Genomic DNA, 18,136 nt, shown 5'->3' on the forward strand with positions numbered 1-18,136 from the left:
GGAGCAGCAGTGGCGTAGTGGTTAAGAGCAGGTGTACTCTAATCTGGAGGAACCGGGTTTGATTCCCCGCTCTGCCGCTTGAGCTGTGGAGGCTCACCTGAGGAATTCAGATTAGCCTGCGCACTCCAACACACGCCAGCTGGGTGAGCTTGGGCTAGTCACAGTTCTTCTAAGCTCTCTCAGCCCCATCTACCTCACAGGGTGTTTGTTGTGAGGGAGGGGGAAGGGAAAAGAGATTGTCAGCCCCTTTGAGTCTCCTTACAGGAGAGAAAGGGGGATATAAATCCAACTCTTCTTCTTCTTAAGTTGCCTCTGCAACTTTCCCCAGCTCAGGCGGCAGAGCGAGAATCAAACCCGGTTCCTCCAGATTAAAGTACACCTTCTCTTAACCACTATGCCACTTAGTGGAAGGTTGGGTACCAGCATTCTTCCAGAGAGGCTTGTTGGAAGGCCTTGATCTCTCTCTGTCATTGAACCTCTGGAAGAACTGGCTGGCCGCTGTGTGAGACAGGATGTCCAACTAGATGGATCACTGGTCTGATCCAGCAGGGCTCTTCTTATGATTTTAAGTCCTGTGTTTATTCCTGACTGCCTTGTTCCACAGTTCCTTTCCCTCAAGCTCTCCTCCCTTCCTTGTCCACAGGTATGAAAATGGCCGGGGCAGCTCCCACCAGCAGCAGGTGACCTGCTATCCTTTCAAGGATGTGAATAACTGGTGGATAGTGAAAGATCCTGGCTCGTGAGTACTGAGCATCTGTTATCCTCCAATCTGTGGAGAGCAGAGGTGTAGCAAGGGGGGAAAGCGCCCAGTGCCCTGATACATCCTCCCCGCCCCAGAACACACACCCCCGCGCCCCCGGAACGCCCTCACCACACCCCCACAGGGGCATGTACCTGGTGCGTCGCTGCCCCATCCCCTTGGAGCTACACCTCTGGTGGAGAGCGCTGCACAGTGTTTCCTGAATCCCAGGCAGGATGCAAGTCAAGTCTTGGGAATGAGTTGTGGTCCCCCAAAGCTCTTCAAAATAACCCTTGCAGTCTGGATCCCGCCCACCTCTGACTCTCTCACTGCACTGCCCATCTCTGCAGCCTCTGTGACCTGGGAGCTCCCTTTCAATTGCTCTTGTCTCTGTCCCTAGCTGCTATGTAATACAACAAGATGGCTGCTGCTTGGGAACACACGACCATATGCACAAAGGTGTGTTTATGTACAGGCATCTATGTCCATATGGAGAGAAAAGAGCCAGCCATCTGGTGTGATGGAAAGAAGAGACCTGCGTTCTAATCCCTTCAGTATGCCCATAAAACTCTTTTCAACTAGCTTTGTGCAAATCATTTCCTGTCAGCAGTAACAAACCTCAGGGGGTTCCTGCAAGTTTCCCATGAGACAAATCCCCTCATATTCCTCACAGCCAACTGGTATGGCTTTACAAAGCTGCTCATCTTTATAAAACATCAGAAACAGGAAAGGGAGCTGAATAAAGTGTTCAGTTGTTGAGTGTGGGGCTTCAGTCCTTTGCATAGCTTTCCTCTTGACTATCAAACCTAGGGAAAAAACCTGAAGAATACGTATTCAGAATGGGAAACGTGCTATGTGTAATTTGATCTGTATAATGTATTCATGTTGCAGCTGGGAAAAGTGCTATGTATTGTTTCATCTGTATAATGTATTCAAGTTGCAGAACTGAAAAGCAGAATGTGGATTGATTGTAGAAGGAGCCTAGATATTTATACCCTGGGTTGGATCCTACCTAACGTTTCTACTGGAGGGGTTACCAGTTACCTTTTCTGCTGCAGACTCTGCAAGCCCCCTGACCCCTTGGGGCATTGTTTAAGGGGGTGTTTTAGACTGCAGTGGGTGGGAGAAAGTGAGACATCCTCATTCTGCTAATGCAAATCTTTCTGTCCATGGTAATTTTTGGCAATTGTATGTTTTCAGCCGATTGAGCATTTCCAACTGTCCACAGCCCCAGTGCTTGCTGTAGGTTTCTAAACTATAACAAGCATAAGCATTTTATTGTCATTGTGCACGCACAAGGAAATTTACAGCAGCATTCCTCAATGCACACAATTTCAGACTCATACCCCATCCTCACTTTCCCCTTCCTCCACCCATCCCTACACAGCCCCAAACACATCAACACGAAGCCAGTATTAGTTCTCCCTGTCTCTCACCTAGTCCTTAAGCTGTGACTTGAGTTCTGCTTTACGCTTCTCTCTTGTTTTCCTGCCCGCTCACTGTGGCCTATTTGGTTCTTTTTAAAGATTTCAGAAACCTTTAATAGGCGTTAGAAAAAAAAACCCCAAAACAGTTAAAACTAAATAAAGTTACAGTTAAAGGAACATTATTACAAGGCATGCAAAACACGTATTAAGAATGTGGCTACAGCTTCGGATATTTCTACCCCAGGTTATTCAGTAACGTAATCATTTTTATTTTGTCTGGAAGAGATGCAAATCCTGTAGGAAATAATGCAACCAGGACAGGTTTAAGATTATTTTGTTTAGGGCAGCGAAGCAAGACATGAGCAAGCAAGTCTGGTATATGGAGACAGAACAGGCAGTAGCGCTCAAGATGAGCGATATTAGAAAAACGACCTTGGAGTAAAGCTGAGGGAAAGGAGTTACATCTTGCTCCAGTCATAACCCATCTAAGTTTATAATTTACCAGTTGATCCAGGTAAGTAGCAGGGTAGAATTTCTTTTTAAAGGTGAATTAAGGCTCTTGTCATTGTGCCTTTAACAGACAGCAGCTGGTGGTCAGTAACCCGCCCCGTCCCGTGCGCCATGGAAATATTGTGCAGCTGGTCCATGGGATCACAACTCGCTACCTGAACACGTAAGCTCCTTCTCTTCCATCTGTCATGATCCTGTGTTGGTTCAGATTTGTCTCAAGCTACCTGTTGATGAGAACAAAAGAAATGCCATTCTAGACTGTAACTAGCTTGGTAGTCTGATGTCCGACTGCCATTGAAGAGAAATTGAAGATGGTGCTCACAGTGCTTGGCACGTATCAAATGCTGCCATGAATTCAAAGCTCTCCACGTCCATTAAGATGGATGGATGGATGGATGGATGGATGGATGGATGGATGGATGGATGGATGGATGGATGGATGGATGGATGGATGGATGGATGGATGGATGGATGGATGGATGGATGGATGGATGGATGGATGGATGGATGGATGGATGGATGGATGGATGGATGGATGGATGGATGGATGGATGGATGGATAGGATGGATGGATGGATGGATGGATGGATGGATGGATGGATGGATGGATGGATGGATGGATGGATGGATGGATGGATGGATGGATGGATGGATGGATGGATGGATGGATGGATGGATGGGAGAGGTAGTTGAAATCTTTTTTCAAAAAAACATTAAGGGTTGAACCTTTGCCTGAGTTTTTATGAGGGTCTGTCCAGCTACTGAGAGAAACTGTGAATTTGTTCCAGTGTGGCATAGCGGCTGGAGTGTCATACTAAGATCAGGAAGACCCTGGTTCAAATCCCCACTCTGCCGTTGAAGGCTTTTTGGCCCGGTTACACATTCTCGCTATATTGTAAGCATAAGATGGAGGAGAGTCAAACGATGGAAGCTGCGGAAGTAAATAAATAAACATCTGCGGGAGGAAGGAAACAGAGTGGGTTTGTTTCCGAAGAGCTGGGCCCACTCTCTTCATCTGGCGATTGTAAGAGAGGAGCAGAGGAACAGCTGCAGAGCCGCTTGGATATTTATTTCTGGATTACCTTTCCTTTAACCCCTGCTCAAAATGCCACCTGGGGAGTGAGATCAGGCCCTGTTTTGTTTTTCTGGCTTCACAGGCATGACGTTGCCGCCCCGCTGAGCCCCCATGCCCAGGAAGTGTCCTGTTACATCGACTACAACATCTCCATGCCGGCACAGAACCTCTGGAGAGTGGTGAGGGCGAAGCCATTGCCGGTTGCTTCTGTCCTGCTCCTTAGCTGAAGATTGGCTTCTGGAGGAGCAATTGATGCTGTTGGCCAATGAAGTATCATTTTAGAAAGGTGCTGGGTTGGGGCGGGGAGATCCTCAGTGGAAGAGTGCTTGGCTGCTTCCCCTTCTCCTTCTGGTCCAGCTACTGTGGGTCAGTAACGAGAAAGGGAGTCCTCCAATGGGGCTGGATCCAGGCACAGTGGAAAGTCGCTTGGTGCCAGGAGTGAGACTGGCTGTTCTTCCTTTGGTAGGGACCATCACACCAGAGGCCATGGCAGGACCAGGAACAGCTGTATAATGTGTATTGTGTTGTCGGCTTATGGCGGTTAATTGTGTCGTTGATTGTGTGCCTCTTGAAGGCCTTAAGAGCAGAGACTCTTTCCCATCCCCTTCCTGCATGGAAGTGAAGGCATTACAGATAAACAGAAGGTTATATATCTTTTAAACAGCCACAACTACGAGCTGTTGGAAGCGGTGGCTAAATTTTTTAATGGTGTTATTTTAACTCGTCAGAAGTTGTAAAGGCTGTTATTATCTTGCAATGTTAATGTTAAACTATTTATAAGCCATTAAAGGTATTCGAAATCGACTCTTTCCCACAGGGGAAAGGCTGTGGTTCAGTGGAAGAGTCTCTCCCCACTGTGGCAGGCTCAAAGCATTTTACATCATAAGATGTACAATAATAATATACATCAGAAGTGGAGTTACGAGGGGGCTGGGGGTGCGCGTTGCACTGGGCGCGCACCTGGGAGCACAAAAATTTCAGGTTTGCTTTTTTGTATTTTTTCGTGTTTTCTCTGTTTTTGGCCTGCAGGGGCCGCAGTTTTTAGGCTAGCAGCAGCGCCAAAATTTCAGGGATTTTTCGGGAGACTCTCCTGATGATGCCACCCAAGTTAGGTGAGGTTTGGTTCAGGGAGTCCAAAGTTATGGACTCCCAAAGGGGGTGCCCCCATCCCCCATTGTTTCCAATGGGAGCTAATAGGAGATGGGGGCTACACCTTTGAGAGTCCCCTGAACCAAACTTCACCAACCTGGGTGGTATCATCAGGAGAGTCTCCTAAAGATACCCTGAACTTTTGGTGCTGCTAGTCTAAAAACTGCACCCCTGCAGGCTGAAAACTGAAAAATACTTTAAAATACAAAAAACACAAACATTTGGGGGGGGGGGACTCAGATTTTGCACCAGGCTCCATTTTTCCTGGCTACGCCTCTGATATACATAATAAAACAAACGGATATGAAACTTTCATATACGGTACATAATGAAATCCTGATGGGCCTGCACCAGGCGGAACTTCTAAGTTCCTTTCCTAGTTCTCGTCTGGATCAGTTTGGTGACATCGAAATCCTGTTCTTCAGTAATGAGCCGTCAAAGTGAGATGATTGTGTGTTGAAATGTGAAGTCCAGAACGCTGAGCCCGCCTCTTTTTCTGTGGGCGGAGCCAGCATTGCTCAGAGCCACAGCCAATCACAGGCCATCTTCTCTGCCGATAATGATAGAATGCCAAATCTTCCATTCCCGCTGCAGGAAATTGTGAACCGGGACTCAGATGGGGACATTTGGAAGACGATTCTGTCTGAAGTGAGGTTCGTCCATGTGAACACCTCAGCAGTGGTCAAGGTAAACAGATCTCGAGGTTTCCTAACCTGTGCGCAGGTATGGTGTTTTACGGCAAAGAGCTCATATGCTTCTCCTCCTCACTCCCCGCCTCTCTTATTTCCCAGCTCAGTGGAGCCTCCTTGCCTGATTGGGGCTATCGGCAGCTGGAGATCGTTGGGGAGAAGATTTCCAAAGGCTACCACCAGAGCATGTTGTGGAATGTAGAGGAGCACAGATATGGCAAAAGTCAGTGGAAACCGGAGCACTCCGCTGACAACAAAACCCAGAAAACCGCTATGGAGATGAAAGCAGGGTGCAGGGGGGCTGCAGCTCTGAAAATGCGATCTGAATCCAGAGTCGCATTTTGGGTTCTCCGGTGCTTTCTGGACTTTAGAGGAGCACAAAGCATCTCCGCTGTTCTACCCCAGGAACCCGGTTGTGTCTCAGACTCCGTGTGCTTCTAATTCTTCCAGGTCAAGAGCAGAAGGAGAGGGAGGTGGAACTGCACTCGCCCACCCGGATGAGCATTGGCCAGAATCTCAGCTTCATGGCCAAGTTCACTGAACTGCAGGTAAACACAAAGGGTGCCGGGAACAAAGGGTGGGCGGGACTCTCCGCTATTCTATCCATCCTGAAAATAGCCAGGTGGCCTTTTAGGAGGTGTCGTCCTTTCCTTGGCACAAGAATCACTAAGATGGAAACGTTAGCCTCTTCTGAAAGATAGCTTCAACTGGGAGTCCAAGGCCAGGGAGCTATCACAATGCATAAGAACATAAGAAAGAGCCTGCTGGCTCAGACCAGAGTCCATCTAGTCCAGCACTCTGCCACTCGCAGTGGCCCACCAGATGCCTTTGGGAGCTCACATACAGGATGTGAAAGCAATGGCCTGCTGCTGCTGCTGCTGCTGCTGCTGCTGCCGCCAAGCACCTGGTCTGCTAAGGCATTTGCAATCTCAGAACAAGGAGGATCAGTACTCTAACACATATTTGCTGTTGTATTTAGAGCTAGGAAGTGTGTTGACAAAACTAGTAACTGGGCATCATAGGTCACTGGCAGGATACAGCTTCTGTGTGCTGAAGGTCCAACTTCCATTCCATGGTATTTCCAGTTGAAAAATCTCAGAGGTGTTGGGGAAGACCCTGTTTGAGCCATTGCCATCAGTTACTGAGCTGGGTGGGCCAAACCGGAGGAGAGGGGCATAAAGGAAGGGCTTTACAATAATCTCCCACCCTCTAATTGCTGCATAATGCCCTCCTATTCTGCTTCAAGGGATATTCTGCTTCAAGGGATGTACAAAATATCATTTAGGATCAAGTCTGGGAAGGGATTTCAGGTACCAAAGCCCCAAAGTTCTGAATGGTTCTGTTCTAGTGGAAGATCTTAACTCTGAAAAATGAGGACACCGAGCACAAGTACAGCTCATCCCCCCTAGACTGGGTCACCCTGGACACCAATATCGCTTACTGGTTCCACTCAACCTCAGGGGTAAGTCTTCCTTGACACACATTGGCTGTATATCCTGGGAGGAAATGAATGGCAACAAATGGTATTGCAGGGCTATGCATTTGCTTCTGCCTGTCTTGCCTTTTCAAAGTCAGTTGTGGGAATACTTCTCAGCCTCCTTGTGCTAAGGAACAAACTAGGCATTAGAGTTGTGCAGCAGTGGCATAGGAGGTTAAGAGCTCGTGTATCTAATCTGGAGGAACCGGGTTTGATTCCCAGCTCTGTTGCCTGAGCTGTGGAGGCTTATCTGGGGAATTCAGATTAGCCTGTGCACTCCCACACACGCCAGCTGGGTGACCTTGGGCTAGTCACAGCTTCTCGGAGCTCTCTCAGCCCCATCCACCTCACAGGGTGTTTGTTGTGAGGGGGGGAAGGGTAAGGAGATTGTCAGCCCCTTTGAGTCTCCTGCAGGAGAGAAAGGGGGGATATAAATCCAAACTCTTCTTCTTCTTCTTCTTCTTGTTAAGGAGTCAGACTTATTTTCCTTAGACCCGACTTGAGGTCACTACAGTCACACGAGCTGCAGAGAATTGCCTTTTGTAAGGAGCCAAAGAGGTTTAATTCTTCTCGGTGACCACAGTGTGGAGAGGTTTCTGCCTCCCCGTGCCACCTGCCCAAGCTGAAATGGCTGGGGAGGGACATTATTTGCCCCACTTCAGACATGGGCATGTACAGAATAAGCAAACTCGTTAAAAATCATAACATCTAGCTTGAATTGAAGGTAAAGGGGCTAACTTGGAATTCTAGATATTCCAGATAGATCTGGAGAGAATACAAAAACACCTTCAGCACAGTTTTGCCACTCAAATACCAAGATATCGACTGGCTGGTTTGCTTACGCAGGCTTGGAGTAGTTTCTAGCTCTTTTTTGGCAACATTTCCCAGCCTGTTTGCCCAAACCCATTTGCACAACTGCTTATTACCCGGTACCTGAATAAAAACTTCAAGTGGCATAGGGAGCCATGTGGAAATGTTGCCGGTGACCACTCAAGAGTCAGGGATGTGGTTGAGACTCAGACTGCGGACTGGGAGGTTGTGGGTGGGGGGGTGGAACTTCCATTTCTATCTCCGTGACTAGCAAAACAAATTGTGCAAAATGAAAAGAAAAAACCACTGGTTAACTTTCGTGTTACACCAGACGCGGGATCCTTCTGTTCTTGGTCAAAATGTGGATTTCCTGGGCGCAAATCTTACAATTTTTAGTGCTGAATAGTATAGAAGTCAGGACTGAAAATGCTGCTAACCTTGCCTGGTACTCCCAATGATGACAGAGCTCACACAGTTATGCCTGTACGTGAAAATTATCGTCTGAATTGGCCCCAATGGGTTGTTTCTGTGTCTTACTGCGAAAATAAAACACATAATGGCAGCATGGGGCAGTGGTTACAGCGTTGAACGACTACTGGGGAGATTCAGGTTCTAATCCTCACTGCTGCCTTTCAAGGTGGTTGTGAAGGATACGCAGGGAAGGAGAACCAGGTATGTTTGCCAAAGTTCCAGGGTGGAAGATAAAAACGTGATAGACATAATCGTTATCATCATAACCTTCACGTTCCAAATATGAGGTTAGATTATTACCCACTCTCGCATTGAAATCCCCCAATATAGTAATTTCAGTTGAAGGATATTTTAGTTCTAGCTCCTCAACAAACGAGGATAAATTTTGCTACGGGTCATCACGAACGTTATTATTCGCACCAGGGCGGATATACGTATTAATGAATATCAGTGATGATTTGCCCCAATTAATCAGCAATGCTTGAATTAAGTGGGAGGGGGTTGATAGAATTTTTGCTGGCAGAGAGACAGAAATTAAAATGCAGAGACCACCAGAAGGACGGCCGGGCCCATTGCATTTAATTGCTGGGGAGCAGAAGGCCCTGTAGCCCTCAAAATCTATGGGATGATATAGCCAAGTTTCCTGTAAGATAATTAGATCTGCTTTTCTCAGATATCAAAACAGGATGGCTCCCTATTTGTATTTTTTGACTAATCCAATGCAGAGAAGAGCCCTCACACTTGCTCGCTTCAATGTTTTCCCCTCCGCTTTATTGCGTGGTAGATTTAACAACTTGGAAATGAGCGAAAGGGTATGCTCTTGTGGTGAACAACAAATTGAAACATTGGCACATCAACTGCTTTGCTGCCCTAAATCTGCTAATATCAGATCAAAATATTCCAACATTCTTTCTAGGATACCTAGTGAAATGGAAGAATCAAGTAGACTTCCTTTTCTTCTGGACAATTCTGACAATGAAACTTGTGAATTGGTTGCACAATTTTTACTGGAGGTGATGCACAATCAATAATTTATATTTTATCTTAAACCTTTGTATTTGTATACCTTTTATCTTAAACCTTTGTATTTGTATACCTTTTATCTCAGGTTTTTTATTGTGTTATGATTATTGTTATGCCAAATAAAGGCTTATTATTATTATTATAAAAACGTGATGGACATCCACAAGATTTCAGCCTTCTGCCACTGGTCTGGATTTCTACGGTTGCTTGTTTGAGTCAGTTTCGAACTGTGATCCTCCAGGCTCAGATCCACCTTCTCGGGAACGTTGTCACCTGGATGTCAGCCAACACAGCAACTCTTGTGCACGTGGCTTTGTTCTTGTGGTACCTGCTCCGGCGGCGGCGGAATATCCATGACATCCCTGAAGGTCTGTCCTTTTGGGTATCTCCCCTTCCTCCCCATCTTTTTAAAAAGCCAAGAAATCTAGAGACTTCCCCTTGTGGAGTCCCTGCCTGCTGCTGTTGTACCCCAGGCATGTTGGTTCCATCTGTGGCTACTGGCTATTTGGCTACTTCTTACTGGTCCAAAATGACATGCAGCGTATTTGTTCTGTGTCTTCCTTTTTATCCTGTCCTTTCTCCCAAGGTAATCAGGGCAGTCCATCCTCACAACAACTCTGTGGGGTAATTTAAGGTGGGAGAGAGCATCCCAGGAGATTTGAACCCAGATCTTTCCTGATTTTGCAGTCACTGCTGGAAGATCTAGCATGCCAAATCAAACAAAGAGAGGAGGAGAATTAACCCTAAAACAACAGAATTAAGTACCTAAAGGTCAAGGGCGAATTCACATTTAGGCCTAAATTCATATTTAGGGCCAAAAAGTCAATTATAAAAATTATATAAATACTACAAAATAGAATACTCCAGTGGTGGCGAACCTTTGGCACTCCAGATGTTATGGACTACAATTCCCATCCGCCCCTGCCAGCAAGGCCAATTGACCATGCTGGCAGGGGCTGATGGGAATTGTAGTCCATAACATCTGGAGTGCCAAAGGTTCGCCACCACAGTACTATACTGTAGAATATAATATGGAATAATGATAGAATATAGAATAGACTATAGATTATACCATGGGTGTCAAACTGTGGCCCTCCAGATGTTCATGAACTACTATTCCCATCAGCCCTTGCCAGCATGGCCAATGCCCATACTGGGAGGGATTGATTAAGAATTGTAATCCATGTGAACATCTGAAGAACTTTCCCTGAATGACTACCACAATGATTATCCTGTAGAAAACGATATAAATACTATGGACTAATGTTATATATGTGTTTGTGGAAATATGGTTGTAACATGCTATTAAGGGCCCCATTTGTGTGGTTGTTTTTAACTGGCAATCAATATTTTTTTTCCTATAATATTTATATAATTCTTATAAATGACTTCCTGGCCCTAAATGTGAATTCGTCCTTGACCTTTCAGTGCTTATATCCAGTGTGCCCACAAGCCTTCCGGTCTCCAATTTCACTTCTCCTGCGGAAGAAACGGTGCTACTTTCCTTCCCCCTTTCTCTTTCTCGGCAGATGCCTGGTGGCAGTGGGTGTCGGCAGGAGGGCTCTGCGTAGGGGGCTGGGCCATGAACTACCTCCCTTTCTTCCTAATGGAGAAGACGCTTTTTCTGTACCACTACCTCCCGGCTGTCACCTTCCAGATCCTTCTCCTCCCCATTGTCCTACAGCACATGAGTGATCACCTTTGCAGGTATGACGTGGGTTTACTGTCTGCTAGCAGCATAGCCAGGACCACTCAGGAGGTGGTGGACCTGTGCCAGGGTCCAGCAGGGGGCAGGAGCTTGTGTTGTGAAGAATATGAGATATCAGCCGGGTTCAGCTGAGGAGGTGGTGGTTTTGAAGCAGAGGCTGACTGGCCTTCTAACTGCAAGCCTGTTTCTGGGCACTTAGGCTGATCGTGAGAGGGAGGGCAAGATGGGATAAGTCAATGGTGGGCTGTGAAGAACATAAGAAGAAGAACATAAGAACTAGCCTGCTGGATCAGACCAGAGTCCATCTAGTCCAGCACTCTGCTACTCGCAGTGGCCCACCAGGTGCCTTTGGGAGCTCACATGCAGGATGTGAAAGCAATGGCCTTCTGCTCCTGCTGCTGCTGCTGAGCACCTGGTCTGCTAAGGCATTTGCAAGCTCAGATCAAGATTGGTAGCTAGAGATCGACTTCTCCTCCATAAATCTGTCCAAGCCCTTTTTAAAACTAAGGTGGCCCTTTCTTAAATGCAAAGGGAACTGCAAGTCAGGAAGGAGTTTTCCTCCAAGCCAGATTGGCCAGGGATCCAGGAAGTCTTTTTGCCCTCTTCTGGCCTTGGCGCAGAAGTCACCGGAGCTGGGGGGGAGGGGGGTCAGATAGTTGTGAATTTCCTGCTTTGTTCAGGGGGTTGGACTAGTCAGGGGTGGCCAACCTATGGTGCTCCAGATGTTCATGGACTACAATTCCCATCAGCCAATTGGCCATGCTGGCACTGGCTGATGGGAATTGTAGTCATGAACATTTGGAGCACCATAGGTTGGCCACCCCTGCACTAGGTGACTCTTGAGGTCCCTCCCAAATCAAAATCAAGAGTTGTCATCTCTGGCTGCATCTGCTTCTATGATTGCTCACACAGGGAATTTTTCTCACTCGTGGAAGGATCCACTAGGTTAGATGTGCCTAAAAATGAGTAGGCACATGGGAGCTGCAGATGTTGGCCTTTAATACCAGACTTAAGTATTGTGGCTGGAGGCATGTTAAGAGCATCAGAGAGCTGGGCACGGAGTTTGCCTCCTTGATGCAGCAGGTGTGCAAATTCCTTCTCCTTGTCAATGTCAGCAGATGCTTCTGTAGTTTTGCCAATAAGTGAATTTGGATGGATTTCTGATGGTGATTTTATTATTATTAATTAAATTGTTGACTGATTGAGGTCCCCTCCAACTCCTGCAGAGTTGCAACCAGCAGCCTCCTTTCAGAAGGGGTAATTGTGCTGTCACATTGCACTGGCTGGGGAAGGATGGAATCAATAAGTGTTTGGGTGTAACTGAATCATCCCGCTGCAGAGGGAACAGCATTACCTGCCCCAGTTGGAGCCGATCAGGAAGAGGCATGACTGAAGCAATTAGCTGTTCTCATGCAGGCGCACAACAGGCCACCTCATTTTGAGGTCATGTAATCTCACTGCATCAGAAGTGATCAAATGACCCAGTCATGCCTGAGGCAGTGGTGCTGTAAAATTATGCCCCTCTGTAAAAAAGCGAGGGGAGATGAGCGCACCAACTCATGCAGAGACACAGTAAACAGCCTCCTCGTTGGCCAGAGAAATTGGGAGACTAAGGAATTTTTTTGCTTCACTTATTTTGTGGGAGTTAGACCAAAAACCTGCAATATGGCCGCCATTCACTGAGCATTCTCGTTGGGATGACTTTCCCATCCCCGTTTGCTCTGGTTCGTTGACATTAAGGGCATCGTGTCAGAATCCACACTAGTCCTGCATCTGCCCCAGGTGCTCTTGGAGCGGAAGGCAGCATCTGCTGACTTAAGATTTTCTGATGCGCCATCGCAAGCAGAAGGCGGAACCTGGTTCTCTCCTAACTTACCGGCGAACTTGACCCTGAGCAAAGACCACATCAGTGGAAACCTTGCACATCTTGTATAGCTGAACCCTCCAACCAGTGGTGGGATCCAAAAATTTTAGTAACAGGTTCCCATGGTGGTGGGATTCAAACAGTGGAGTAGTGCCAATGGGGCTGGGCGGGGCATGACGGGGGCGGGGCATTAATAATTTCTCTGTTACTGTAAAAAACTCTTACTGTTAAAAAAGTTCCTAATTTCCAGCTGGTATCTTTCTGTCCATAATTTAAACTCATTATAGCAAGTCCTATCGTCTACTGCCAACATAAACAATGACTTCTCCTCTAATTGACTGCCTGTCAAATACTTAATACTTTCAAATACTTAATTTTGTTTCTAGAAATCAAAAGAAGGAGACTTTCCTTAAACAAGGAACTTGACCATATTTCTAAAACATGTTTTTAAAACAGCGCAACAGGGAGAATTATCCCGTTTTCTACCTTCGCTAACCAGCCACATAGGAAACGACAGGACTTTATGATTTTTGGACCTAATGGAAAAGCAGACCCAATTAGTAACCCCCGCTCAGCACACACAAATAATTAGTAACCCCCTCTCAGGAACTGGTGAGAACCTGCTGGATCCCACCTCTGCCTCCAACTTAACGGGAGGGAAGTTGAACTGGAAATTCTGGGATGGAGCTGCCTGGGGAGGGAGGGAGGCAGAGATGGGGGGTGTCATCTTCAGGATGGGCCAGTTGGTGGCCTTGCCCCACAGAATCTCTGGGTCTCTCTGTCCTTTTAGATCAGTGCTCTCCAAAAGTATGCACAGTGCTTTCGTAGTGGCTTGGTTCTCTTCCGTCTACCTCACCTACCTCACGTTCCGACCACTCACCTATGGCGAGCCTCCGCTTTCCAAAGCTGAGCTCCAGAACCTGCGCTGGAAGGACAGCTGGGACCTCCTGATCAGGAAACACTAGCAGGTAATTGCAGGGGCGGAGATGGTGGGATGAGCCACTGGCCAGGGAGGGTCTGGTTGCGTTGGCAACCAACTGCCCCTCCTTCATGAGGCAACGTTGGCGCAGCGAGGGATCCTTCTCCTCCAGCAGCATTTGTAGCTGGTGGGCAAAATTCTGACATTGTCTTTCCTGGGAGCAGCAGTGGTGTAGTGGTTAAGAGCAGGTGTACTCTAATCTGGAGGAACCGGGTTTGATTCCTCGCTCTGCCATCTGAGCTGTGGTGGCTTATCTGGGGAATTCAGATTGGCCCGTGCACTCCCACACACACCAGGTGGGTGACCTTGGGCTAGTCACAGTTCTTCAGAGCTCTCTCAGACCCACCTGCCTCACAGGTTGTTCATTGTGAGGGGGGAAGGGAAAGGAGTTTGTAAGCCCCTTTGAGTCTCCTTGCAGGAGAGAAAGGGGGGATATAAATCCAACTCTTCTTCTTCCATGTATAAAAATCCCAACTTCGAAAGGCAAATTGGCTTTCATGGCACTCCTTTGTTTAACAAAACAGTCCAATGCACAAAGTGCAGTAGTTTTCTTTTGGGGGGGAGGGGGGTAGCTCTAGAGCCATGGTGGCGAACCTATGGCACTCCAGATGTTCATGAACTACAATTCCCATCAGCCATGCAGGCAGGGGCTGATGGGAATTGTAGTTTATGAACATCTGGAGTGCCATAGGTTCGCCACCACAGCTCTAGAAGCTTCCTGGTAGCAGCCCTGACATCCCAGACTAGCAGGGTCGATGCTTGGGTGGGAGTCTGGCAAGGAAGAACGGGCTGATGTGAAGAAGGTGGCAACAGCAAAGCATCTCCTTGTACCTTGCCTTGAAGACCCCCATGAGGCAAAACTGGGTGTGGTTGCCATGAGTCCCTTACAACTCAGTGGCGTTGCTGCTCTGCGTAGGGCAAAAGTGTGTGGTTCGCAATGCAGCGATGACCACTCAAAGAACAGCAGTTAGAATCATAGAGTTGGAAGAGACTTGGGTGTAACTGAATCATCTAGCTGCAGAGGGGCTTACAAACTCCTGGCCATCCAGTCCCACACCCTGCCATGCAGGAACACACAGTCAAAGCACTCCCAACAGATGGCCATCCAGCCTCCGTTTAAAAACCTCAGAAGAAGGAGACTCCACCACCCTCCAAGGCAGCGCATTCCACTGTCGAACAGCCCTTACTGCCAGGGAGTTCTTCCTAATGTTTACGTGGAATCTCTTTTCCTCTATCTTGAATTCATTACTCCTTGTCCTAGTTTCTGGAGCAGCAGAAAACATCTTGCTCCATCTTCAACATGACACCCCTTCAAATATGGCTATCATGGTACCTTTTAACCTTCTCTTCTCCTCTCCAGACTAAACATACCCAACTTTCTTAAGGCTGTCCTCATAGGGCAGTGATGGTGTACCTTTTCGAGACTGAGTGCCCAAATGGCAACCCGACTCACTTATTTATTGCAAAGTGCCAACACAGCAATTTAACCTGAATACTGAGGTTTTAGTTTAGAAAAAACTCCGAGGCGTGCGTTACTCAGGAGCAAACTTGGTGGTAGTCGGTGGCTTTGCTTTGAAGTAACTGTGCAATTCTTCCAACGGGTGAATCATGACCCTAGGAGGGTTGACTCAAAAGCCAGCCCCATTGCCAGCAACCGAGCTTACTCCCAGGTAAAGGATCGCACTTTAGTTCTTTGCATGAAAATCAGTGGGGTTTAACAGCGCTTAACAGGGTTACCTACCCTGCTTCACCAAAACTAGGTCTTAGGTTTAATGCTAATAATCGAGCCCGGCAGCCCAGGCCAGCCTAGATGTGTGTGTAGGGGGGGGCGACTCTGTTTGTGCGTGCCCACAGAGAGGGCTCTGAGTGCCACCTCTGGCACCCGTGCCATAGGTTCGCCACCACTGTCATAGGGCATGGATTCCAGACCTTTTACCATTTTGGTCGCCTCCTCTGGACCCCTTCCATCTTGTCAGTATCCTCCTTGAATTGTGGTGCCCAGATATTCAGCCCGTGTTTCTAACACAGGTTTTGTTTTATCTTTCTTTTAAATAGCGAAGGACATAAAATTGCCAGAGAGCAGAGAACAGAAGGGTCCTAACAAGGCTCGAGGACCTCCTGGCTGACACATTTTGGACCGAGTGCGAGCATCTGGGTGGCTGAACCCATTTTCGGGCACAGCTACCTATTGAGTGTGGATGCCTGCTTTCAGCAAAGCGTTGCTGCTCAAGAGGCAGAAGAATCCCCCAGCTGGGGCAGGGAAAAGCTGGGAAATACAGCTTTGCTGTCCCTGGTACTGAAGACTTAAGGTATGGTCAGGGCCCCGTAATGTACAACAGTAACGTTTGGGAATGTCGCCGCTTCTTGAGGACTAGAGAAAACCACTGTCTGAATAAACAGAACCTTCACTGGCCTCTTGCCACTCCCCACTGGGCACAGGAAGAACACTTCAAATCGTAGCAGCCCCGGAAAGAGATTGTTCTCTCTGCATTTTTGAAAGTTACTTCCTGTAAGTTACCCTGAGAAAAAGGAAATGGATTTCAAGCTTGCCTGGCTAAGGCACATTGGCAGGTCGGTGTCAGTGGCCTACAGAAAGGGTGTGTTGCGTTTTCTCTCGCCAGTGTGTGGCTCCCTGAAGGAAAAAGTTGTTATTGGACACTTGAGTTTGCTCAATGGAAAGAGCACGGCCAGCATGGTGTAGGGGTTGGGGGCAGTGGACTCTAATCCAGGACCAGAGCAAGGGAGAACTGCGCCCAGGGCACGTGTGCGCCCTGCCAAACCCCTGCGCCGGTGCGCACCCGGTGCATTGCACAAACACCCCTTCCTTGGTGTTTTGCCACTGCTCTAATTTGGAGAACTGGGTTTGATTCCCCACTCCTCCACATCAGTGGCAGATTCCAGTCTGGAAAACTGGGTTTGATTTCCCACTCTTCCACATAAGTCATGGATTCTAATCTGGAGAACTGGGTTGGATTCCCCACTCCTCCGGGTAAGCGGCGGATTCGAACACCTGGAGAACCAGGTTTGATTCGCTGATTTTCCACCTAAGCGGCAGATTCTAATCTGGAGAATCAGGTTTGATTCTCACTCCTCCGCGTGAGCGGCAGTTTCTAATCTGGAGAACCAGGTTTGTTTCCCCACTCCTACACATGAAGCCTGCTGTGTGACCTTGGGCCAATCATAGTTCTCCTTGAACTCTCTTGGCCCCACGTACCTCTCAAGGTGTCCGTTGTGGGGAGAGGAAGGGAGGGAGTTTGTGAGCCATTTTGAGACTCCTTGTGGTAGAGAAAAGCAGGCTATAAATCCAAATTCTCTTCTGAAGAATCCCCCAAGCCCAGAATTTTAAAACCCGTAGAATGCAGTTTTAGAAGCAAAAATGAAACACTCCAGTTAATCTATTGGTCATGGAGGTAGTCAGGTGTGCTTCCTTGATCTTCAGTCGTGGACTGTATAAACCCTGAACGTTCCAGTACCCTGTGCCCAAATATTGGTGGGAGTAGATAAAATGTGCTCTCTGGCTGAGGGTGAGGCCAGACAGTAGGCAGGTGTGGATTATTGTATGCCCTACCCCATGATGGAGGACATTGGGAAATGCGACCCACTGCTGCCAAAAGCAGGCAAGGATTGCTTGGAAACATGGTAGTCCAAAGGGAGTGACTCTCTAAAGACCCTTGTGTGGAGGAGGGGAGTTTCATTTTCTTAAAAAACCCAGTGATTTCCTGTCTCTGCTATTCTGAGTCTGCTCACTTTGCTAGATTTGAGTCCAGTAACACCTTAGAGATGAACATGTTTTTAGGGGGGGTATGAGATTTCCAGAGTCAGTGTTTCCTTCCTCAGATACAAGCAGGAATGTAACTCCCAGGTCCTTACATCTCCATCGCGAGGTGGGCAGGGTGGTGCAATAAAACAGTGCAGAGGCACAACGCACATTGTGATGAGCTTTGCGATCAACAAACTGCAATCAGACTTCATGGTTTAGCGGTTAAGAGTGGTGGACTCTTATCCAGTGAATTGGATTTGTTTCCCCACTCCTACACATGAAGCCTGCTGGGTGACCTTGGGCTAGTCACAGTTCTCTCAGATTCCCCTCAACCCCCCCCCTACCTCACAAGGTGGGGGGGAGGCAATTGTAAGTTGCTTTGAGACTCTTAAGTAGGCCATAAAACCAATTCTTCTTAAAGCAGAGGAGAAATGTTTAAGGGCAGAAAATAAGCA

At 47.6% G+C, this 18,136-nt stretch overlaps 1 protein-coding gene across 7 annotated transcripts in view; it reads left to right on the forward strand.

Annotated features, from left to right (window-relative positions):
• POMT1 (protein O-mannosyltransferase 1) overlaps window positions 1-17,053 on the forward strand; it is a 34,086-nt gene extending 17,033 nt beyond the window's left edge. For 3 of the 7 annotated variants that reach the window (XM_048512391.1, XM_048512394.1, XM_048512393.1), the window contains exons 11-21: window positions 644-739; window positions 2,747-2,839; window positions 3,834-3,930; window positions 5,495-5,587; window positions 5,692-5,812; window positions 6,040-6,137; window positions 6,938-7,051; window positions 9,612-9,738; window positions 10,900-11,077; window positions 13,706-13,910; window positions 15,977-17,053. In XM_048512391.1, coding sequence (XP_048368348.1) covers window positions 644-739; window positions 2,747-2,839; window positions 3,834-3,930; window positions 5,495-5,587; window positions 5,692-5,812; window positions 6,040-6,137; window positions 6,938-7,051; window positions 9,612-9,738; window positions 10,900-11,077; window positions 13,706-13,907 — 1,219 coding nt within the window. In that variant the 3' untranslated portion in view covers window positions 13,908-13,910; window positions 15,977-17,053. Of the gene's footprint in view, window positions 1-643; window positions 740-2,746; window positions 2,840-3,833; window positions 3,931-5,494; window positions 5,588-5,691; window positions 5,813-6,039; window positions 6,138-6,937; window positions 7,052-8,513; window positions 8,578-9,511; window positions 9,739-10,899; window positions 11,078-13,705; window positions 13,911-15,976 lie in introns of those variants that run through there. The other 4 variants (XM_048512392.1, XM_048512395.1, XM_048512396.1 and 1 more) reach the window with 3 other exon arrangements.
• Window positions 17,054-18,136: the final 1,083 nt, after the last annotated feature.

Source organism: Sphaerodactylus townsendi, linkage group LG12 (assembly GCF_021028975.2).
Source record: "Sphaerodactylus townsendi isolate TG3544 linkage group LG12, MPM_Stown_v2.3, whole genome shotgun sequence".
In the NCBI taxonomy this organism is placed as follows: Eukaryota; Metazoa; Chordata; class Lepidosauria; order Squamata; family Sphaerodactylidae; genus Sphaerodactylus; species Sphaerodactylus townsendi.